This window comes from Typopeltis vanoorti, chromosome 21 (genome assembly GCF_054136105.1).
Source record: "Typopeltis vanoorti isolate ZY-2024b chromosome 21, IOZ_Tvanoo_1.0, whole genome shotgun sequence".
Taxonomy (NCBI): Eukaryota; Metazoa; Arthropoda; class Arachnida; order Uropygi; family Thelyphonidae; genus Typopeltis; species Typopeltis vanoorti.
In genome coordinates this window covers 38,996,170-39,021,854 of record NC_143569.1, presented here as the reverse complement: position 1 = coordinate 39,021,854, position 25,685 = coordinate 38,996,170, and the positions used below count along the sequence as shown (strand labels likewise).

Sequence of the window (25,685 nt, the reverse complement as noted above, 5' to 3'; positions counted from 1 at the left end):
TCTATCCTCACGAAACATATCATACCCTTCCTCCATCTCTATTCCTGTCAGGATTTCGTCCTCATCTAACCATGTCTCACTTATTCCAACAATCTTTGGGTGATGTTGTTTATTATTTTAACGGTATAATAGAACACAGAAACTAAGTAAATAATTAATTAATAACTTGATGCTGATATTTCGCTGGTGTTATAACCAGTATCTTCAGATCACAAAAAACACTGTTTGTCACAATACGCGAGACTAAAACAACATGGTGTAGTTAAACAAAATTGTAGCAGCAACACAAAGACTGGAGTCCTGATTTTGGCGCCCTCTATCTGAAGAAAAAAAAAAAAAAAGCTATCATATATTACTAGAGTCCTAGAAAAGTGCTAGTTTTTTCTTCATATGACTGTCTCCCAGATCTTCGGCAAGTTAATACAGCCATATTTGTTGAGATTTGGAGTGTGTTTTAGGGCTTCTGTCGCCTCTAAGAACAATCTCTCTGATTTATACGGGTTTCTGTGTGGTACTTTTGTGTTTTTCTAGTTGATCCTGTGTGCAGGGGTATCCAGAGCATGGTCTGCTAGGCCCGACTTCCCATAATGATAATTCCAGACGTATCTTTTATGTTCGCTGATGCGAATGTTCACAGTTCTTCCTGTTTGACCGAGGAGGAATGCTGTCCTTGGGTGAGCGGATGAGGGTGGCTAATTTGCTACATAGTCTGAATGTAGTGCGTAGTTTATGTTTATTGAGAATTCTTGAGATCTTTTCGGATGTGCCTTTAATGTAAGGGATGGTGACTGTTTTGTTGTAGTTCTCTGTGGTGGATGGTGGGAGGGGTTTCTTAGGAGTGTTTAGTATTTTGTTTATTTTATGTGGATTGTAGCCGTTGGCCAAGAAGGTGTGGCGTAAGTGAGTCAGTTCAACAGTAAGAGCCTTGTCATTGTAACAGATTGCTCTCGCTCTATGGGTTAGCGTTTTTAATATGCCATATTGTTGAGAAGGATGATGGTGTGATTGTTTGTGTAAGTATCTGCCTGTATGTGTAGGTTTTCTAAAAACTGAAAATGATAAGGAACCATCTGGGAGACGTGTGATGAGTGTATCCAGGAAGGGCAGACAGTTGTTGGTTTCCAGTAAAGTGGTTTCCAGTTCCATAGTAATGTTTCAGTTTTTAGAAAACCCACACATACAGGCAGATACTTACACAAACAATCACACCATCATCCTTCTCAACAATATGGCATATTAAAAACGCTAACCCATAGAGTGAGAGCAATCTGTTCCAATGACAAGGCTCTTACTGCTGAACTGACTCACTTACGCCACATCTTCTTGGCCAACGGCTACAATCCACATAAAATAAACAAAATACTAAACACTCTTAAGAAACCCCTCCCACCATCCACCACAGAGAACTACAACAAAACAGTCACCATCCCTTACATTAAAGGCACATCCGAAAAGATCTCAAGAATTCTCAATAAACTTAAACTACGCACTACATTCAGACCATGTAGCAAATTAGCCACCCTCATCTGCTCACCCAAGGACAGCATTCCTCCTTTATCACATCCAGGAGTCTCTACCAAGTACCCTGCTTAGGCAATCAAGCCTACTACGGTCAAACAGGAAGAACTGTGAACATCCGCATCAGCGAACATAAAAGATACGTCCGGAATTATCATTATGGGAAGTCGGGCCTAGCAGACCATGCTCTGGATACCCCTGCACACAGGATCAACTGGAAAAACACAAAAGTATTACACAGAAACCCGTATAAATCAGAGAGAGTTGTTCTTAGAGGCGACAGAAGCCCTAAAACACACTCCAAATCTCAACAAATATGGCTGTATTAACTTGCCGAAGATCTGGGAGACAGTCATATTAAGAAAAAACTAGCACTTTTCTAGGACTCTAGTAATATATGATAGCTTTTTTTTTTTTTCTTCAGATAGAGGGCGCCAAAATCAGGACTCCAGGCTTTGTGTTGCTGCTACAATTTTGTTTAAGTACACCATGTTGTTTTAGTCTCGCGTATTGTGACAAAGTGTTTTTTGTGCTCTGAAGATGCTGGTTATAACACCAGCGAAATATCAGCATCAAGTTAATAAATTAATTATTTACTTAGTTTCTGTGTTCTATTATACCATTAAAATAATAAACAACATGTTCGACGAACACATAAGTCTGTCCACACGTTTAAATCTTTGGGTGAACAGACGCAATTAGTGCAACCATTTCATCCGCCTTATTTCTTATACTTCTAGCATTGGTATACAAACATGACAGCTCATTTCTGGATCTACAGCTAGTTCCACTGATACCACTCACTCGATGTGATCTCCCCATGCTGGACTGGGGCCATTTCCCTTTCTGCTTCTTCATTTTAGAACCCTTTTCAATTTCATCTGTTTCCTCTTGATCCCTGGTCATCCCATTCCTTTCCTGCCTACACATGCTCTCACCTCCTCTTGGAAAATCCACCTTTCTCGCGCTGTGTACCCCTGTCCACCCTGAGCCTCCCACACAATCGGTACTAACACTTTCTGTCATCAATTTCATATTTGCATTCATCAGTTTCCTCGTTCACACTTCGCACACACCCTTCTTCCATCTGTGCTAAACATCCACAAATCACTTATGTAATCGAAGGAATACATATAACAGACCTCACACTTAATGAAACAACTGAAATCCAAATTAAAATCATGGAATGACAATGCCGCCGCCATTTTTTTTTCCCCCTGCAGTTCCCGACAACTTTCGTAAATCTTAGGATTTACATCTTCAGGGGTAAATAATATAACGTAAAGTTTAAACAAGAGAAATTAATAAATACAAATCATAACCGTCTGGCTATTCATAAACTCAAATAACAGAATGCAAATATAAAATGTTATTGACGTTGAACAATACTGGACGCTGTCACGTGTTCTTGTTCTCTTTCATACAGTCCGAGCTCAGATTGAGGTAGATTTTTTATTAGAGCTGCCCACACTTGATGGAGAATTAAACCTTGATTTTTATTGCATTGGGTTGGGTTTTTCAGCATATTAGCAGCTTCTTTAAATTTTCTTATGTAGCAGTTGTTTTCTATGTATGACATTGTCATTTTTTGCCAGAGTACGTCATATCCAGTGGAAGTGGTATGGAAAGCAAGCCCCGTTTTTTTGTTCTCTTTTGTATGGTACGTCTTTTTTTTTCAGCCATGCGTATTTCTCCATATCTTCCTGTCTGTCCTATGTAGCAAATCCCAGAAGAGCAATGGGTTCTGTAGACTCCTGGTTTTTTAAGAGGATGATGAGGTGGTTTTGGTGGATGTAGGAATCTTGAGATTTTTTCCATAGGAAGGAAGGCTACTTTTACATTGTGTTTGTTCATTAATTTGGCTAGCTTGTCTGTAACATTTTTCATAAGGAAGCGAGATTGCGTTTTTCTAATCCTGTTTTATTGTGTTGTTGGAGGCATTTTAAGGATTCGCTTGATGGTTTTTGTTTCATACCCTGTTGGAGGATTTGTGTTAAGTATTTTAGTTCTTCATTACATCTTTCTTGTGTGCTGGAGATATTGTATACTCTGTCTTGAAGAGTTTTAATTAAGCTTATTTTTTGTGAAGGGTGGTGTGAGGCTGCATTTAAAAATCTTCCTGTGTTTTTCGGCTTCCTATATACTGAGAAGGAGAGTTTATTTTCTTCATTAACTTCTAATAGAATTAGAAGTTAATGAACTGATTTTTTTTTCAAACCTTTATATACATTTTCTTCTCAGTGCAATAAAAATACTCATGCTTAACCTTCTCATAACTAGATGATCACAGGTTATTATTATTATTATTACTACGGGCTACTCCAGGAGTCCTTAGACTCATCGAGGGAAGCCCTAAACATCATGTTCACACAGCTGTTCAACATTCTCACAGTATCTATCATACCTTGCCTTGAACTCTCTCACTGTCATAGCACCCACAACAGACTCTGGCAGCTTATTCCACTCATTTACCACTCTAAAAGTAAAGAACCCAGCTCTAACACCCCTGCTAACCACGCTCTTGCCCAGCTTCCATGGGTGTCCCCTAGTTCTCCCACCACCAGTCCTGATCTCAAAAATATCATCTGAATTAATCCTATAGAATCCTTTTAGCAATTTGAATGTCTCAATCATATCTCCCCTTTTCCGCCTATCAACTAGTTTCTGCAACCCACAAATCTTCAACCTGTTCTCATATGGTTCATTCCATAGACCTGCTATCATCTTAGTCACTCGCCTCTGGATCCTCTCAACCTCCTCCCCATCAAGAAGGAACCGAGGTGACCAAATCTGGGCACAGTAGTCGAGATGAGATCTTATCAGGGCTCGGTACAGAGGTACAATAACTTGTTTTTCTCTGCTCGTCAAGGTATTTTTCAACAACCAAGTGAGTTGATGAGCTGATTTAGCTACTTTCGCAATGTGCCCCCTAAACTTCATCTCCCTATCCACCAACACTCCCAAGTCCCTGGCCTCATCAATCTCTTGGAGTACAGTTCCACCAATGTGGTATACTGCTGCTAATCTTTTCACTCCGAAATACATAACCTTACATTTTGTCACATTAAATTGACATCCATTCTCCTTAGTCCAGAACTCCAATCTATCTAAGTCATCTTGCAAGACTTTGACATCTTCTGCATTCACTATCGCCCTACCCAACTTTGCATCATCAGCAAACAAATGAACTGTCCCACTTAGACCCTTCCCTATATCGTTAATGAACAGAATAAACAGCAGTGGTCCAAGAACAGAACCCTGTGGCATACCACTAGTCACAGGCCGTTTTTTGGACTCTACTCCTGAATAAACTACTCTTTGATATCTCTCCATCAACCACCCAGCTATCCATCTCACCAACCCTATATCCATTCCCATATGTTGTAGTTTACGGATTAGAATTCCATGTGGTATCCTGTCAAACGCCTTTGCCAGGTCCAGCAGTATCACTGTAAACCCATTTTCCTTATCCAGTTCAGCCGTCACCTTGTTATAAAACTTGAGCAAGTTACTGAGGCATGATCCACCCTTCACAAAGCCATGCTGTCCTCTGTACAGTATCTCATTTTCATCAATCCATTCCTGTATTTTTCCCTTGACTACTTTCTCCAAGACCTTGACAACGACTCCTGATATGCTGATCGGTCGGTAATTTGCAACCGTAGTCTTGGATCCTCCTTTATGCAGTGAAACTATTTTCCCCTCTTTCCACACCTTCAGGACTAAACCAGACCCGAAACTCAGATTAAACAACATGGTCAAGGGCAATGATAATTCCTTAGCCGCTTCATGCAAGACCCGTGCCGGTATACCATCCAATCCCACAGATGTATTCACATTAAGGTTCTGTAATAGACTATTCACCTCCACTTCATTCATCACAATTCCCATATAAACTAATGGTTCCTTCATTTTTTCAACGTCACCACCTGGATGATATACTTTTGCAAAGTGCGCGCTCAGTAACTCCACTATATCGACTGGTTCAGTGAACTCTTTACCATCGTCATCCCTTAAAATCATTTTGCCATGTACAGTTTTTTTCTTGCTTGCAGCATATTGAAAGAACTGTTTGGGATTCTCTTTTGCTTGCATAGCTAGTTTCCTTTCATAATCGGCTTTTGCTGTTTTTACCACACTCGTTACCCTTCTGGCCTGTACTTTATACCGTTCGTGTGCCTGCAGGTCACCCCTTTCTTTAAATTCCCTCCATAGTTGTTTCTTTTTTTGCAGCTCAAGCTTAATGGTGTTATTCATCCATTTAACCCCTCCTTGTTTCACTATTGGGACCTTAGGTATACAATCAGCCATAACCTCCTGTAAATGCTCTTTGATCACTTCCCATGCTCTATCGACGTCCAGCCCTTGCAGTTGTACATGCCATGGCACTGATCCAAGCAATCTCCTAAGCTTGTCATATTTGCCAGCACGGTAATTCCACATATACCCTGTCTTAATCACAAATTTCACACCTTTAGCCACCTCCCAGGTCAAGACCTTATGATCACTCTCACCAATAGGTGGCAACATGGTCATATTCATTACAGTCAATTTCTCAGATACTATTACCAGGTCAAGCACTCTCACACCCCTAGTATTTTCAATTACATGCTGTTTCAGATAGTTATCCCTTAATAATTGAAGAAAATCCATTTCCTTCCTCACATGTGTCCTCTCCTCCTTCCAATCAATGTTACCATAGTTGAAATCCCCCATAATAATTACCCTCCTTCCACTCATTTTATCAATTTGTTTATGCATACCATCTCCACCATCTATTCCATCACCTGGTCTATAGCAGCACCCAACTGTATATTTTATTCTGCCAGTGTCAATCTCACACCAAATAGCCTCAAATGAGCTCCTTTCACTATCCTGCAATACTTCAATTCTCCTTGGCTGCAGTTCATCAGTTATCATCAATAACACCCTTCCCCCAATTTTATTCTCTCTGTCCCTCCTAAACATACTATAACCTACACATTCTATCCCACTAACTATATCATCTTCTGTCAGCCATGTTTCACTAATGCCAATAACATGTGGCCAGGAAGAGCCAATCAAGGCCAAAAATTCTTCCTTCTTGTTCCTAATAATCCTGGCATTAGTATACATGAATTGCAGTGTTCCCTTTGTCCCACCCCTATCTTGATGCGTTATTCTAAATATCCCATTCCCATTTTTTGTCCTTATTGCTGGCTCAGGTACATTATATACGTTTTTACACTCAACTGTCTCACTGATGTCTGGATATCCACTCCCCCCCCCTCCTTGGTAGTTCTAGTTTCCCTGGTTCTGCACATCGATTTTCACTTCATTCAGCAACACTTTTTCCAGTCTCCGCACACCAAGTCCATTCAAATGCAGGCCATCCATCTTGTATAAGTCCTTTCGCCCATCAAACTCATTATTTCAAATCTCCAAGATCAATTTTTTCCCAGGACTTTTTGAAGCTAATGTTAACAAACAAAATTTTTCTCCTTTATAAGTTCTTACCAAGTGAAGTTATACATATCTGTATGTTAGGATTGATGTACATTAGTAGTAGAAATTGAAAGTACTTACCATTAGTAGAGCAAGTGCCCTCCCTCATTGAGTCTTTAGACTCCATGGAGGTGTCAAATAATAATAATAATAATAATAATAATAATAATAATTAAAGTGTTCATATTTGGTCTAATGTGTTAAAACTAATATTATTTATTGTTAAAAGACCATAAGATTTAATGATTACAAATACAAAGGGCCAACAAGTTTCACTATCCACTGTCTAGCATTTTCAAGGCTGTACTGGTGTGAAAACAAATGCATCAAGTTACATGAAAACATACACTTTAGTAACTGCTACGTTACATTTGATAATACGTGTTTGATGGCGTGCATGCGTTCGAATGCTTCAGTCAGAATCCGGTACATGACCACGTGTTGTGTAGTTTTTCGCATATTGTAGTTCTGCTGAACTGAGAGAATTGATGAGATATTTTCATATATCTTTAAGAATAGCACCTTGATTTCTATTTAAATTATTGCCTGTGTGTAGCATCACTGCTGCTTCTTTGAAAGTTCTGTGTCTGTAGTCATTCTCGATGTAAGGCAGAACTCTTTTTCTAATCTATAACGTGATTTGATGTTGAGAAATGATGAGCTAAACCAGATGTGATGATTCTATTGCGATTGACATCCTCCACATGTTCCTTCTGATTTATTTCAAAACTTCTAGAGGTCTGTCCAATGTAAGAAAGGCCACACGTGCACAGAATTTCATATACTCTAGGAAATTTGAAGAAAGGTATCTGATCTTTGGGTGATCTTAAGACGTGTATGATCATGGTAGTTCTTTTAAAAACTACTCTGATGTTATGAGCTTTTAACATGCTTGCCAATTTTGTGGATACTGAATAAATATATGGAATGACAGTTGTGGACACGTATTGGGACTCTGTTCCACGTTGTTGGGAGTTGTCTTTAAAAAGCAATTTGTTTAAAATGTTAGAAGGGTATCCATTCAGAGATAGAGTGTTAGCTATTTGTGACAGTTCTCTCTGTACATCTCCTTCTTTCGAAATAGACCTTAAGGCTCTATTACGAAGCATATGAAATATGCTGTGTTTTTGTGATCTATGATGGTTAGACGAATAATGTAGATATCTACCTGTATCTGTGGGTTTCATGTAAATGGATAGTTGGACATTGTTATCTTCTCTCCTCACCAGTATGTCAAGAAAAGGTAGTTCTTTGTTCTTCTTCAGTTCCATAGCGAATTTGATCTTATGTAGTGAGTTGATTTTATTAAGAAACACGAGGTTTTCCATGGTATCCTTCCAGATGATGAACACGTCATCAACATATCTCCACCAAATCGATGGTTTAGGTGAAATGGTGGAAAAAAATATCCTTTTCGAGTTTTTCCATAAATAGATCTGCGCATGGTAGTGAGAGGGGGGGGGGGCTACCCATAGCTAGACCTTCCGATTGTTTGTATACTATGTTATTAACTTTGAAGAAATTTGATTTCAGGCAATGATGAAACAACTGGCTGATGTCCTGAGGGAAGAGATCTTTTAGAATGTTGACCACCTCTACGACCGATACATTAGTGAATAAGGACACTACATTTAAACTAGCCATAATGTCCATTTGTGATATTTTGATCCTTTTGATTTTTTTTTCACAAATCGTTGGGAGTTTTTAATATAGGTCTCTGTTTGTCTAATTTTTCCTTTCATTAAATTTGCCAGATGCTTTGCTAGTAAGTATGTAGGTGAGGATCTTCCATCAACTATTGGATGAAGTGGTATGTTTTCTTTATGAATTTTCGGTGCCCCATAAAGGTGTGGAGTAATAGGGTGTAAGGAATTAAATTGTTTTTTAGTACATCCGACCAATTGGTCAAATTGCAGATAAGAGCGTTAATCTCCAGATGATTACTCATGATGGGATTTTTATCTAAGACTTGGTAAGTGGAACTGTCTGCAATAGTAACAAGTTAATCTTATTAAAGTAATCTTTTGAGTTGAGAATGATTGTTGAATTTCCTTTGTCCGCTTTGGTTATTATAATGTCTTTGTTGTTACGTAAATTGTGGATTGCTTTCTTATCACATGGAGTAGTATCAGGTATTGGTGGTTTTGCTGAGGCAAGAATAATCATACTATTGAATCTGATAGTATTTGCTGTAGCCTCTGGAAGATGATAAAGACTTTTTATTACATCGGAGCTACGAAAAAACTTTCAGAGCGAGTAAAATCACACAAATTAAAAAATTTGAGGTACTGTATAAGAACAAATTCCAGTCGCACCACGGTCTCCCTAACAACAAAGTGATTTTCAACATATCAGATTACAGGCTTTCTAATCATGAATCAGAAATCCTTAAAAAGGGTTTTAACTTTGCTATCACCCCAAATTTTATTCCTAAAATGGATTTCATATGTGGGATAGAAAAAAGTCTTTATCATCTTTCAGAGGATACAGCAAATACTATCAGATTCAACAGCACGATTATTTTGCCTCAGCAAAACCACCAATACCTAATACTACTCCATATGATAAGAAAGCAATCCGCAATTTACGTAACAACAAAGACATTATAATAACCAAAGTGGACAAAGGAAATTCAACAGTCATTCTCAACTCGAAAGATTACTTTAATAAGATTAACTTGTTACAATTGCAGACAGTTCCACTTACCAAGTCTTAGATAAAAATCCCATCATGAGTAATCATCTGGAGATTAATGCTCTTATCCGCAATATGACCGGTTGGTCGGATGAACTAAAAAAACAACTTAAATCCTTACACCCTATTATTCCACACCTTTCTGGGGCACCGAAGATTCATAAAAAAAACGTACCACTTCATCCAATAGTTGATGGAAGATCCTCACCTACATACTTACTAGCAAAGCATCTGGCAAATTTATTGAAAGGAAAAATTACACAAACAGAGACCTACATTAAAAACTCTCAACAATTTGTGAAAAACATCAAAAGGATCAAAATATCACAAACGAACATTCTGGCTAGTTTAAATGTAGTGTCCTTATTCACTAATGTATCGGTCATAGAGGTGGTCAAGATTCTAAAAGATCTCTTCCCTCAGGACATCACCCAGTTGTTTCATCATTGCCTGAAATCAAATTTCTTCAAAGTTAATAACATAGTATACAAACAATCGGAAGGTCTAGCCATGGGTAGCCCCCCTCTCGCTACAATGCACAGACCTATTTATGGAAAAACTTGAAAAGGATATTTTTTCCACCATTTCACCTAAACCATCGATTTGGTGAAGATATGTCGATGACGTGTTCATCATCTGGAAGGATACCATGGAAAACCTTCTCGTGTTTCTTAATAAAATCAACTCACTACATAAGATCAAATTCACTATGGAACTGGAGAAGAACAAAGAACTACCTTTTCTTGGCATACTGGTGAGGAGAGAAGATAACAATGTCCAACTATCCATTTACATGAAACCCACAGATACAGGTAGATATCTACATTATTTGTCTAACCATCATAGATCACAAAAACACAGCATATTTCATATGCTTCGTAATAGAGCCTTAAGGTCTATTTCGAAAGAAGGAGATGTACAGAGAGAACTGTCACAAATAGCTAACACTCTATCTCTGAATGGATACCCTTCTAACATTTTAAACAAATTGCTTTTTAAAGACAACTCCCAACAACGTGGAACAGAGTCCCAATACGTGTCCACAACTGTCATTCCATATATTTATTCAGTATCCACAAAATTGGCAAGCATGTTAAAAGCTCATAACATCAGAGTAGTTTTTAAAAGAACTACCATGATCATACACGTCTTAAGATCACCCAAAGATCAGATACCTTTCTTCAAATTTCCTAGAGTATATGAAATTCTATGCACGTGTGGCCTTTCTTACATTGGACAGACCTCTAGAAGTTTTGAAATAAATCAGAAGGAACATGTGGAGGATGTCAATCGCAATAGAATCATCACATCTGGTTTAGCTCATCATTTCTCAACATCAAATCACTTTATAGATTGGAAAAACAGTTCTATGCCTTACATCGAGAATGACTACAGACACAGAACTTTCAAAGAAGCAGCAGTGGTGCTACGCACAGGCAATAATTTAAATAGAAATCAAGGTGCTATTCTTAAAGACATATGAAAATATCTCATCAATTCTCTCAGCTCAACAGAACTACAATATACGAAAAACTACACAACAGGTGGTCATGCACCAGATGCTGACTGAAGCATTCGAATGCATGCACGCCATCAAACACGAATTATCAAATGTAACGGCCTAGCAGTTACTAACATGTATGTTTTCATTTAACTTGGTGCATTCGTTTTCACACAGTACAGCCTTGAAAATGCTAGACAGTGGCTAGTGAAACTTGTTGGCTCTTTGTATTTGTAATCATTAAATCTTATGGTCTTTTAACAATAAATGTTCTTAGTAATAATAATAATAATTATTATTATTATTTGAGAATTGTTTTCAAAAGTTTTCCAAAACATAGTAGAGTAGTGTGCCTTCCCACAATGAGTCCTTGACCTCCCTGAAGGTGTCATGTAATAATAATAATAATGATAATTCCTGTGGGCCTGAGGTTTGTTTTCTTACTTCACTCGTTTGGTCTCCAACAAATACCAACATTCATTTTTCAGCTAGCCTCTCTAATAATAATAATAATAATAATGCTCTACTTCTACTGGCATCATCTTCAGTAAATCTATGGGTAGAAATATATGAGGGAAACCTAGTTGTGAAATTTGTCCTTCTCATTAATCTATACAAATAGTTAATTTTCTACTCCAGTTTATATAATAACCATTCGCATTGTATTCTTCTGAATGCCTTAGTGAAAATAATCTCATGGGGTATCCATATCCACTGTTCCTTATAAAGTATTGACTTTCTTTTCACCCATCCTAAATTCAAACTCTAATCAATCACTTTTTTCCAAGAGACCTTAACTACCACTCTAGAGATTTGGACCAGTCTATAACCTCATTCGAGTACTAACAATATCTACTTTAACATAAAAAATAAACATCATGAATGAAATATCTGAGAAAATACAGATCTCTCTGATATGTATTTCCTTAGGAAAAAATCTTATTTAGAAGGACATCTCTTTTGTTTGTTTGTTTGTTTGTTTGTGTTTGTGTGTGTGTGTGTCCTTTATCTCAATAACATCAGCTATGTCAAAATGGAGCTTCTGTAATTTCTCTGCTAACTTTACCTCTCTACTATTGATGATTCATTTGGTACTTTATTCACTTCTCCTCAGGTGGTTTTATTTTATTTTAAAAAAACACTATCTGCAGTAACTGTAAAAAATCAAAAACTGATATTAATTTATAGAAAATTCATTATATTATCATGTTTATTTAATGTTCAAGAGACATCTGCAGGTATACAATGTGTTTAATATACAATTAATAATGGTATAAGAGAGATTTTCTGTTCAAAGAGTTACTTACTGTAATTACTCCTCTAATGTGCATCTTGGCAATCATTTCAGCAGTAAAGAGGAAAGTGACAAACATATCACAGCAGAAAGTGATATATATAAGCGACTCATACTTTTCAAATGTTCTAGTAGTGTTCAGACTAACTGATACCAGGCTCAACAGTGCACACAGCCTCAACAATCGACGGACCCATACCTAGCATTAAAAGAAATCTGTATATTTATAATGAATAACAAATCCATACACATCAAAATAATGAATGAGGAATGGTAGATCAGTATCACAATTTTTGAATGAATTAGGTATCACAAAAACATTTCACTGAATGTGAAAAAAGAGAATTTGTCTTCTTTATTTCTCAACTTATGATTTTTGAAACTAATGTTTTGAAACTTAACTTTAAGGTAAACAATAATGCTAGACTGCTACCTAAAAAGAACTAAAATTTCTCCATGATAAGTTTTCATTGACTATATTCAACTCAGCATGACTATATGAAGAAATGCTTTTCTTTCTTTAAAGATTACACGGTGGTCAGCATTCATAGTTAAGAAATTATGGAGACACAACATGTGTTAAATAATTACTTTACTTAATATTAGGAAAGTAACTTTCATGTTTCAACCTCTGTATTGAGGTCATCATCAGGAAAATACATAAAATCAAAGCTACATTCTACTGCACTTTACAAAGGTAAAATGAATCTAACTGTTTATTAATCTTTTACCTAGCCTGACCTCTTGTGGAAAAACTAAATTAATAATATTACATTTTTTTTAAATTATAAATAGATTAAAAAAAATTTAATTTCAAAAACAGATAAGTATAAAAATAAATTAAAAATTCCAATTAAATTAAAATAAATAAAAAAATAAACACATACAATATTTTTAAACAATAAATAAATTAAAAACAGAACTACATCAAACATTTCTAAAGTCCTCTCATATTGAGATTTTCTTCTGGGCTTGTTCTGGTTGCTATACAGGTGCAGATGGGTCTCTCCACATTCTTGGAATGATTAATCCATCATTTTTGTTCAGGTTTGGATAGTGTTTTATCATTTCACAGGCTTCTTTGAATGTTCTCTCAAACTCGGTTTCGGTGTGGTGTAGGGACTTGGTGCCTTTCCAGTCAATTCTATGGTATGGTTGGAGTGATATTGGTCTGATAAGCCTACACTGCACCAAAACCTGATTTGAAAGAAAATTCAAAGAAGCCTATGAAATGCTAAAACACTATCCAAGCCTGAACAAAAATGATGGATTAATCATTCCAAGAATGTGGAGGACCAATTTGCAACCTGTATAGCAACCAGAACAAGCCTAGAAGAAAATCTCAATACAAGAGGACTTTAGAAATGTTTAATGTAGTTCTGTTATTAATTTATTTATTGTTTAAAAATATTATTATTATTATTATTATTATTATTATAGAGGTACATGTAATCTGTGGAGTACCGCAAGGAGCTGTCCTATCTCCCATTCTATTTAACATATACACACACGACATAAGCCACCTCCCCCTAAAAAATAAAATCTTCCAGTACGCAGATGACAAGGCCATAGTATCTATTCACAACAACGCAAATATCGCTTACACAAATATGCAACATGACATCAATCAAATCACTATAGTTCGCCCACCGATTTGAGGTCCCTTGACACTTCTGCGCATGTCCGAAAAAGGAGAATCCATTCCGATAATAGGGTAATCAGTCTGTCTTCTGGGATGTAATAATAAACAAACTGAGTTTGTTTATTATTACAGGTCAGAAAATTTAGTTTTTCTTTTACGAACATTGCTGTTTTTAAAGTGTAACTATTTTGCTTGTATAACAGTTGGAAAAATGTACGTAGTGTTAATACGTGCAAATACTGCGTTCTACATAAAACAATGTCACTTCGCTCTATGATAAGTTTCCTTTTATTCTGGGACTTTTTAAAACAAAATCCGATTTCATGAAGTATTTTCCTTAAAGTTTCTCTTTTCCAAGGAAAATTAATTTTTTCTTTAAGCACAGGAATCAATTTCGGAACAGTTGGCACTCTTTACTCGACCACGTAAAATTCGTGAATAGTTCTTCGTATAACATCTACATCAAAATCATTCAAAGCTACGGTTTCAATGGTTTTCTTTCTCTGGCGCTTTTTTTAGGAGATTTAAATGTTGGCTTACCTTCACCTTTTGATTCCCTACGAATTCTTTTAACAGTCGACCCCGATACGCCCGCAATTGCGCTTGCACGTTTTATGACTTGAGAAAGGGGTACAAGAAGACGGCCTTCTGACGATCTTTTTCGCAGAATATCAGCACATTATTCAATATTCTTTTGCAAGAGAGCTACTGAAACGTGTAACAATATAACTTGTTGACTGTACTGGATCCATCATACAAATTAATAATAAAAAAATAATGCAAAAAGAGAACAACAAAAATCAAGCTAGTAGTAGTAGTACAGCGACAGACAAGAAAGCACGTGAATTTGCATGTTGGCGACCAATTCGTACATCCTTCATTTGTTTCTCCCCTTCAGCATGAATCGACTATTCTTGGCACCAAGCCAAGAAGGGATCTAGAAATGGTGGGCGAACTATAACTGGTTAACCGAAAACGGCATATATATATAAACCATGGAAAAACAAAGCTAATGATATTCAAAAACTCCCAAACCCTGCCTATAGAAACTAAATATCTCAATTTCCGACATTCATCCTCCTATACACAAAGCGCAGAACCTAAAATTACAACCCATCACACAGGTGAAAATAACACACTATCTCGGACTTCACTTCGATGCTGATCAAAGTTGAAATAGCCATACAAACTACCTACATACCAAGCTTAGGATAATAGCAAGCAAACTATACAGATTAAAAGACATTGCCCCAACCCACATAAAAATACTAATCTGTAAAGCATTATGTGAAACCATTTTAAGATATGCAATCACATCATACGCATTCTGTGCAGACTACAGACTTCAGAGGTTACAATGGTTACAAGATAAAATGGTAAAACTGATATTCTGGGAACAACCCACACTTATGCAGGAAGCACGGACAAAACACAAAATATTAAAGGTGAAATACTTATGCCACTACACAGCCATGTTAAAACATTACTACAGCCCAACCTATAGAGTAAACAGAACAACATATCAAATACAAGACCACAGTCAACAAACTACATAACATATAAGTACAGCAATCACTACAACAAAGCCACCCAAAACTTCTACGTACCTGACATGATAAACAAACTGCCGTTTCGACAACAGAAATATAGGAACATACAGGAAGCTAAAACAGGCGCTATATAAATATTATAGCTAGAATGAAAATTAGAGCAATTGCTGTTTCTCTCTCCCCCCCACACACACAAACCTATGACAAACCCCCACTCAAAAACCATCACTACAAGAACACAAAGAAACAAACACACCATAGTATCGACATGGCCATAGTATCCATTCACAACAACGCAAATATCACTTACACAAATATGCAACATGACATCAATCAAATCACTAACTGGTTGCAAGAATTGAAGTCTTCTAGGCACGTACCAACAAACAGTAAAATCAACACCTGGCTTGCGGCCAGTATAGACACATAACTATGACACCACAACCATCTACCATCTATTATCTTCCTCAGATAAGCTCTGCTAAGCTTCGAGGAAGAAAATTATTAACTTGCAAGTATTTGTTATTCACAATTGTAATGTGTTATAAATATTATATATATATATAATTATGACAGTATCTATGTATGCAATTTATCTGAGACATTAAAAAAAAAATTATTTAAGAATATTATTAACTTTCAAATATCTGTTATATAATTGTTAATCGTGTATATATAATTATTACTGTATCTATGTATGTAATTTATCTGAGACATTAAAAAAAATAATAAAATAAAATATAAAATATTATGTGATATCTCCAGAGTGCCGAAGGGTCAAAGCTGTATAACTGAGAGGAGACCTCCACATAGCCTTTAAAGGAATGCAAAGAACCGACCAGTGCTTCTGACCTAATGTCCACTTGTCCTAATGTCCATCTTGTGGTGCACCCCGTTGGGTATCTACTTGGATACTGAATGAATGAGGATGGGCTGGGAATTTGGGATTTAGCTGACCAAACTGTATTCCTATTGTTAAAGCAAAATAAAAAATGATGGTACAACATGACAAAATTTCATGCCGGCTGGGGCGTCGCCCGGTTAAAAAACCCCCGGTGTTTTCGCCAGGGAACCAGAGCGAACAACGAAAAGTCAGCTACTAGAACAAATCTGAAAACACACCCCCAACTCAACATCACCAGAGTTAAAGATTGGTACTATCAACATAAGAAGCCTGAATGGCAAAGAAATGGAGCTAGCTGAGGAATTAGATAAGTACCAGATCGACATAATAGGGGTGACTGAAACAAAAAAGACAAAAACTGGCGAGATCTTTCTGAGCAATAAATACAAAATGTTATATTCAGGCAATGACAATCAAGGAAAAGAAGGAGTAGCCATAGTATACAACACAAAATACGAGGCTAATCTTCTTGAATGGCAGTCAGTCTCAAGTAGAGTAATGTGGGCAAATATGAAAATGGCGAACTGGACAATGAGACTTATTTGTACCTATGGTCCCACAGAAGGTTCTACTAAGGTAGAAGCGGAGGAATTATTCGAGGCTGTAGAAAAAGCAACTGAGACAATGAAAAAGGAAAAGTTCTTGAATGGCAGTCAGTCTCAAGTAGAGTAATGTGGGCAAATATGAGAATGGCGAACTGGACAATGAGACTTATTTGTGCCTATGGTCCCACAGAAGGTTCTACTAAGGTAGAAGTGGAGGAATTTTTTGAGGCTTTAGAAAAAGCAACTGACACAATGAAAAAGGAAAAGTTGGTCCTTGTTGGGGATCTAAATAGCAGAGTAGGAAATGATTGTGAGACATACAAAAATATTTTTAGAAAATTTGGAGAAAAGAGCAAAGCTAATAATAATGGCAAATATCTGTTGGATTTCTGCTCAGGACATGGACTGTTATTACTAACAGCATGTTCCAACATACAAATGTGCACAAATTCAAAGGAGAGAAGAGGCAAGGAATAAGAAAAGTCTCATTGACTATGTTATTGTTGATAGTGATATTTTCTCCCTGGTGCAGGACACCAGAGTGTACAGAGGATTTGAAATTGGAAGTGATCTCTATTTAGTCTTGAGTAGGATGAAATTGAATTTCATACTGAAAAGTAACATGTAAGAAAGTTTTAATAGGAATAAAAGTTGAGCAGCTCTCGGATGTGAACTGTAGACTAAAATACACAAAGATTATTGAAGAAAAAATGGAAGAGTTTGAGGACAAGAATCAAACCTTGGAGATTCAGTGGCAAGCCTTGAAGAAAGCCCTGATTGATTCAGCTAGAGAGGCATGTGGTGAAGTTGTCTGCAAGGATGGAAAAATTAGACCTCCATGGTGGACACAGGAAGTTAAAGAGGCAGTGAAGGAAAAGAAGAAGGTATATCAAAAGTTCCAGGCAAATAAGTCAGCTTGTGCTCTTAGAGAATACAGAGACAAATGCAAGAAAGCTAAACACTGCGTAAAACTAGCTAAACAAAAGTCATGGGAGGACTTTGGCAAGAATATAGAAAATAAATATCAAGAATGTGGCAAAATATTCTGGAGGTTATTGAAGAAGCTTAGGAATGGAGGAAAGAGGGCTGTAAAAGGATTTAGAGATAATAAAGGTGACATGAAAATGGGAGAAAAAGATATCCTTGAAGTATGGAGTAATTACTTTGAAAAACTGCTAAATGAAACAAGCAGTGATGACAGCATGTGGTAAATAACACTGACCAGGCATGCAGTCAGGAATACATATCCATACTAGAAGTAGAAAAAGACATCAAAGGCTTGAAATGTGGAAAGGCAGCAGGAGTAGATGATATTCGACCAGAAATGCTGAAGTATAGTAGTATAAGAGTCTTTACAGTGGCTGCACTGCAAAGTACAGCAAGCCTGGACAGAGAGACGAATTCCCGATGATTGGAGCAGAGCTCTCATAGTACCCATATATATAAAAAGGGAAATAAAACTGAATGTGAGAATTACAGAGGTATTTCCCTCCTGAGTATTCTGGCAAGATCTACAAGTATACGTGAGAAACGGTTGAGAAGAATTGTGGAAGAAAAGCTTGGTGAAGAACAAGCTGGATTCAGGCCAAATAGAGGCTGTCAGTATCAGATCTTCACTTTACGACAAATAGTCGAGAAAAAGCATGGGAATATAACAAAGATCTGTATTTAAGTTTTTTAGATCTGGAAAAAGCATATAACAAGGTGCCAAGAGAGAAGCTATTCAAAATGCTATAGTTGTATGGTGTCAGTGGATCATTATATCAAGCAATACTTAGTCTTTATTTGAGTTGTAAGTCAGTAGTTAGAATTGAAGGAAGTATACAGGGAGATGGTTTAATGTTAAATCTAGTGTCAGACAAGAATGTACTTTATCACCTCTGTTATTCATTATCTATATGGATTACATTATGAAGGAAAGTGGTATTTAACATGATATCAAAATTGGAGATGTTAATGTCAAGCTCTTTGCTCTATGCGGATGATATTTTACTTCTAAATAAATATGCTACAAGTCTGCAAGATTCCCTGACTAAATTGAATAACTGTTGTAATAGATATGGTATGAAGGTCAGCAATAAAAACACAAAGACAATGAAAATAGGCAGAATCATTGAAAATGTCAACTGTGTTGTGAATGGAGAACCTGTGGAACAAGTAAAACATTTCAGCTACTAAGGCATGATTTTTAGTGAAGATGGTAAATTAAATATAGAAATAGACAACAGAATTAGCAAAGCTGGTATGGTGGGAAGTCAATTGAATACATTCATATGGAATAAGAGAGAAATTAGTCGGAACACCAAATTAGCTGTATACAATGTTCATAACTTATGGATCTGAAATCTGGGTCAGACGTAAAACACTTGACCAATGACTAGACACTGCAGATATGAGAGTCCTGAGAAAGATTATAGGCATGAACAGATGGCATCAATGGCAATATCATATTAAAAATGAGGATATTAGGAAAGAATGCTTGACATTGTCAGCATCCAGGAATGCGTTAGCAGAGCTAATCTCAGATTAGCAAAACAAGTGTTCTCTGCCAAGTTGGCAGGAAAACGACCCAGACGAAGGCCAAGATATAGGTGGATTGATATGGTAGAAATGCCTTAGATGATAGAAATATAAGATCTGATAATGTTAGAGCCTTGACAAGTAACAGACTGATTTGGAGGAAAATTGTACATAGGAAGTTAGTAATGATGTAATTTTTTTCATGTAGTACTATTACACCCCTTGAGGATATATGGTAGGAATTTAGTGATGATGATGATGTGATATCTCCTGAGAGTCCAAACACTCATCGAGGGAGAGTGTGCCAACAGCATCGAATGATTGGACCCCGTCCAACTACTAACCGCACTCAAATTTGCTTAATGTTTTGCGTGAGCTTAGTAGGAGAGGCTCTACCAATCCACCAACTTTGCTGGCTTTGTATGTGTTTATTTTTTATTTATTTTAATTTAATTGGAATTTTTAATTTATTTTTATACTTATCTGTATTTGAAATACTTATCTGTATTTTTATACTTATCTTATCTGTGTTTGAAATTTAAAAAAATTTTTTTAATCTATGTATAATTTTTTTAAAATTTAATATTATTAATTTAGTTTTTCCACAAGAATTCAGAGTAGGTAAAAGATTAATAAGCAGTTAGATTAATTTTACCTCTATAAGTGCAGTAGCATGGATCTTATACAGGGTGTACCAAAATTCACGCAAGAAGTAATTTTGATAGAAAGCACAGGTTTTTAATTAAAAATTGTAATTTCTTATTGATTCATAAAGTATACAGTATAGGGTTATGCATGGAATAGCATATCAGGTAAATGGCCTCTACGGCTTTGCTGGCACATACGCACTCTTTTGTCGAAATTTTCCATGACCGTTTTGCATAAATGTGGTTGAATTTCGTTGATACAGCGCTCAATTTCCACCTTCAAGGCGTGGGTAGTCGTGGGCTTGTTGGTATAAACCTTAGACTTCAAAAAACCCCAAAGAAAAAAGTCCAACGCCGTTAAGTCACATGATCTGGGCGGCCAATTCTGATCACCAAAACGGGAAATTACACATGCATTAATTGAATTGTTTCTCAGGCTGTATGGCATGTGGCACCGTCTCATTGAAACGACATGTCGTCCACATCCATATCTTGCAATTTAGTCACAAAAAACTGGATTATCATGTCGCGATAGCGAGCACTATTAACTGTTATTGCCTTACCAGCCGCATTTTCGAAGAAGAATCGACCGATGATGCCTCCAGCCCAAAATCCGCACCAAACAGTGACACGTTGTGGATGCATTTGTTTCTCAACAATCACTCGTGGATTTTCTGAACCCCAAATGCGACAATTTTGTCGATTAACGAAGCCATCAAGATGAAAATGAGCCTCATCGCTGAAGATGATTTGTTTGAAAAATAAGCATCCACTTGTTGTTCCATAATCCATTCAACGAACTCTCTTCGCTGTGTGTGTGTGTGTGGTCAGTAGGCTTCAGTTCTTGAGTCAATTGAACTTTGTAAGCATAAAGATGCAAATCTTTCATGAGAATACGCTGTAGTGAGCTTCTCAAAATGCCCATCTCAAGACCACGGTGCTGAATTGGTGTTCCTGGACTCTCAGCAACACTCTCACGAACTGCTTCGATGTTTTCTGTTGAATGACTTGTTGAAGGACGGCCAGAGTGTATAAGATCACTAATTGATCCAGTTTCCTTGAATTTTTTAATTAATCTTTTCACAGTTGATGAAGTTAAATCACTATTCCGACCATATTTTGTATGAAAATTGCGAACTGTAGCTGCCAAACCTTCATTATTTTTAAAATATAGCTCAACAATGAAAATGCATTGTTCTTTCGTTTAGCGCTCCATTTTTAATAACCCTGAACTGTCAGCTGTCACGCTGTCTTTTTTTTCTCGTTGGCAACACTTTACCGCACAAATGGCGCTAAATTTAAATCTTGCGTGAATTTTGGGACACCCTTTACATATGTATTTTTCTGATGATGACCTCAATACAGAGGTTGAAATGTCGAAAGTTACTTTCCTAATATTAAGTAAAGTAATTATTTTAACATGTGTGTTGTGTCTCCATAATTTCCTAACTATGAAGAAATGCTTTGTTTGAGCACTGAATGTTGATCATCAGGAAATTATAAAGATTGAATTCACATTTGAACAAAGAACTTAAATAGATTTATTGTTTATCATAAATCTGTTTCATCATCTACTCTAACATCTTCATAACTAAATCTCCATAAATAAAAAAACAGTATATGAAGTAACTCACTATATACAGGGCATTCAAAAAGTTTGTGTGCATTTTCAAACTTTTAATAATTTTGGTTATAATTAGGATTAAAGCATTCTGTAAAATTCATTTAAATGATAATGTATACTAAAGTAATTTATATGTTCGTTTGCTTTTTTCTTTTATTTTTCTCAAATCATTCATAAGTGCACCGTATTGGTCTTGTATGGGCTGCAGCTGATAAATTAATTTTATATTTATTGCATGACAATATTGTGTAATTTTTAAATTGAGCATTGTGGTATGATATTTGTGAATGGAACACAATGTTTGATTAAATATTTGAGATATCCTTTCCTTCATGCTTACACGGTGATCAGAATACATTTTGAAATATTATGGAGACAACTACCATGTTAGAGAGTAAAACCAAAATCAACACTCGATGTTTCGACCTTCATATCAAGGTCATCCTCTGGAGCATACACAATATATACAGAGGAACAAGCTGCACTACAATGTATATGGTTTGCTAAAGTTACTGACCGTTACTACAATTATTGGCCTGACCTCTGGTGAGGAAAAAAAAAAAAAAAAACCTTTACTACATCAAAGCTAGTCTTATTATTATTATCTATTAGGTTACAAAACTAAGAGTTGGGCAGGGGAGCAACATGTTTATATATATACAGGGTGTTCGGGATAAATTTGACATATTTATAATTAATTATATTTTTCCGTAAGTTACATGTATTAACACACACTTCTCTTCATTTAAAAGTTTGGACCCTTCTTCATTCATATACAAGATGTCAGAAAGGATGGATAGCTGGAACCCACCTGAATCATGGAAGAGAATAACTTGTATCATGATGATTCGTGCCCGCCATCAAAATAAGGATATTACGACTGCTGCCCAATGCTCCCTGAATACAGTAAAAACAATCAGGCATGAACTAGAGACTTGCAATGGTGACTACGAGGATGTAGCAAGAAGAAAGATCCCTAGCAGACGATCTGATTGCGTTCGTACAGCAGAATTCCTCGCAAATCTGCAGGAACAGGTGTTGAAGAACCCTGGCATTGGAATTCGGGCTTTGTTCGTGGAGTTGCTAACTGTAGTCAAGCCCTGGATAACAAGGGTAGCCAATGGTAGGCCGTATGTATGGCAGCAGGATTCGGCCCCTTGCCACACCTCTGGGAAAAGTCAAAAATGGTTGTCTGAAAATTTCTACGACTTCACCAGTCCAAATGTTTGGCCTCCAAACTCCCCAGACCTTAACCCCATGGATTATTTTGTATGGGGCGCAGTTGAAAAAGACACCAATCGCACTTCCAGTAATACAAAAGCCCAGTTAATGGATAAAATTAAAACAGTTTTTGCGGCCCTTCCCAGGGAGACTGTAGCATCAGCTTGTTCGAGGTTCCGAAGCAGAATTGAAGCTGTGATCGATGCTAATGGTGGTTATTTTGAGTAAATCTTGTTGATAGTATTGTAATTAACTCTGCCTGTAATGTTTTTTTGTCAATTCATTAAATTTAATAGATACAAAGAAGATTTTCTTTTTCCTTACGAAACTGTCAAATTTATCCCGAACACCCTGTATATATTAGAAGTTTGCGGCCAGTCTACGAAGTGTTTGGTGGCCTTCATCCACGTTAATAGAGAAGAGAACGTGGCTTGAGAGAGCACTAGCTCTGGTCCTATTGTAGGATATGTCTCTTCTGTGTTCCTCAATACATAAAAGATTAGATTTAGTCATCTGACCATAATATGGTTTGCCACATTCACAGATGATCTTGTAAACTCCTGGATACTGAAAAGGGAAATGTTTTACTTTAGGTCTACTTAGTATGGAGCAAAGTTTTGGAAACATAGTGAAACAAGTTTTAATGTTGAATTTCTTAAGAATTTTTGCCAGTTTTGGGGAAGTAGACAGCCCTAATTACCACCTAGCCAAGAAATTAGCGTCAACACTCAAGGAGTTGGTAGGTCATTCCCTCCTTCTATATAAAGAACACACAACATTTTATAAACAAAATTAAAAACATAACACTCGGCAAAGATGATTTATTAGTTAGTTTTGACGTTTCTGCCCTTTTCACAAATGTCCAAATCAGTGACACAATTCTTCTCCTACGGAACAAATTTCCGCCCAACATTACGGCCCTCCTTTGTCCACATACTATGTCCGGTTACCTCGTGTGGCAAAATAACTTTTACCTATACAAAGGAGGTACGGCCATGTGCTTACCACTATCCCTGCCAACTGCTAACTTTTATATGGAAGCTTTTGAGCAAAGTAGTCTTGATTCCTTTACTCTAAAACCTACAGTGTGGCTTAGATACGTTGACGATGTTTTCGTTATCTGGCCATACAGTCGACAAACATTAAACACATTCCTTAGCCACCTGAACAAACAACACGAACGCATACAATTTACTATCGAAATTGAAAATCAGAACTCGCTCCCATTCCTGGATACACTGATCACACGTCTTCCCTCAGGCAGTCTATCCTTCATGGTTTACCACAAACCGACATGTACTGGCCAATATATACATGCTAACTCATATCACCACCCATTGCAAAAATTTGGAGTCATTAACACCCTTAAAAACAGAGCTATAACAATTTGCTCTCATCAATGAGCTCTTAAACAAGAATTAAAAATTATTAGCAACACATTTATAAAAAATGGATATAACAAAAATACTATTAATAAAGTTCTTCATAAAACCTCATCAAAAAAGAATATAGATTACAGTAAAAACATAGCCATCCCATATATTAAAGGGTTATCAGAAAAAATCAATAGAATCCTACACCATTATAATCTCAATGCCACTTTTAAACTACCTATAAAATTAAAAAACATATTCAACTCCTCTAAGGATCCTCTCCTCCCATTGGCACATCCTGGAGTTTATTGCATCTGCTGCACCTGTAACTTACCTTATATTGGTGAAACTTGACGTACAATTCCTATACATAAAAAAGAACACAAAAGACACATTAAATATAACAATTTTGGTGAAGCAGGCATCTCAGATCACTCTCTCAACACCCTACACCAAACTGATTGGAAAAGTACCTGCTCTTTACATTTACATCATAAACCTGGTATGAAAGACAATTTAAAGAAGCCTGTGAAATTCTGATTAACCACCTAATCTCAACAATAATGGTGGCATAAAAATTCCAAGAATTTGGATGGCACATATTCAGCCCACTTAGTATCTAGCATACTTTAGGACTTTAGGAAACTATTCCATACCAATTAGTTGAAATTTATATGTATAATCACATTTTTTTAAAAAATATATCTATTCTATATATATATATAAAAAGATAAGCCAAAATTTAAAACGTTTTTATGTCACGTTTTTTGTCTCTTCATTGTTTTGAAATGTCCAACAATGTGTTTGCCTTCATGAGACAAACACATTGTTGTCTCATGTCTTGAGTCATCAGAACAGAAGGAGAACCAGCTTACCAGCCCGAACCCAGGGGGGGGATCAGAGACCCCCCCTAGTATATATATATAAACTTGTTGCTCTCCAGTCCAACTCTTAGTTTTGTAACCTAATAGATAATAATAAGACTCTAGCTTTGATGTAGTAAAGGTTTTTTTTTTTTTTTCTCACCAGAGGTCAGGCCAATAATTGTAGTAATGGTTGGTCAATAACTCTAGCAAACCATGTAGATTGTAGTGCAGCTTGTTTCTCTGTATATATTGTGTATGCTCCAGAGAATGACCTTGATATGAAGGTCAAAACATCGAGAGTT

At 36.5% G+C, this 25,685-nt stretch overlaps 1 protein-coding gene across 1 annotated transcript in view; it reads right to left on the bottom strand.

The window, feature by feature from the left end:
• Positions 1–25,685, bottom strand: part of na (sodium leak channel non-selective protein na) — a 1,005,813-nt gene that overhangs the window by 932,365 nt on the left and 47,763 nt on the right. The window contains exon 5 of the mRNA XM_090411658.1: positions 12,505–12,690. Coding sequence (XP_090267784.1) covers positions 12,505–12,690 — 186 coding nt within the window. The remainder of the gene's footprint in view (positions 1–12,504; positions 12,691–25,685) is intronic.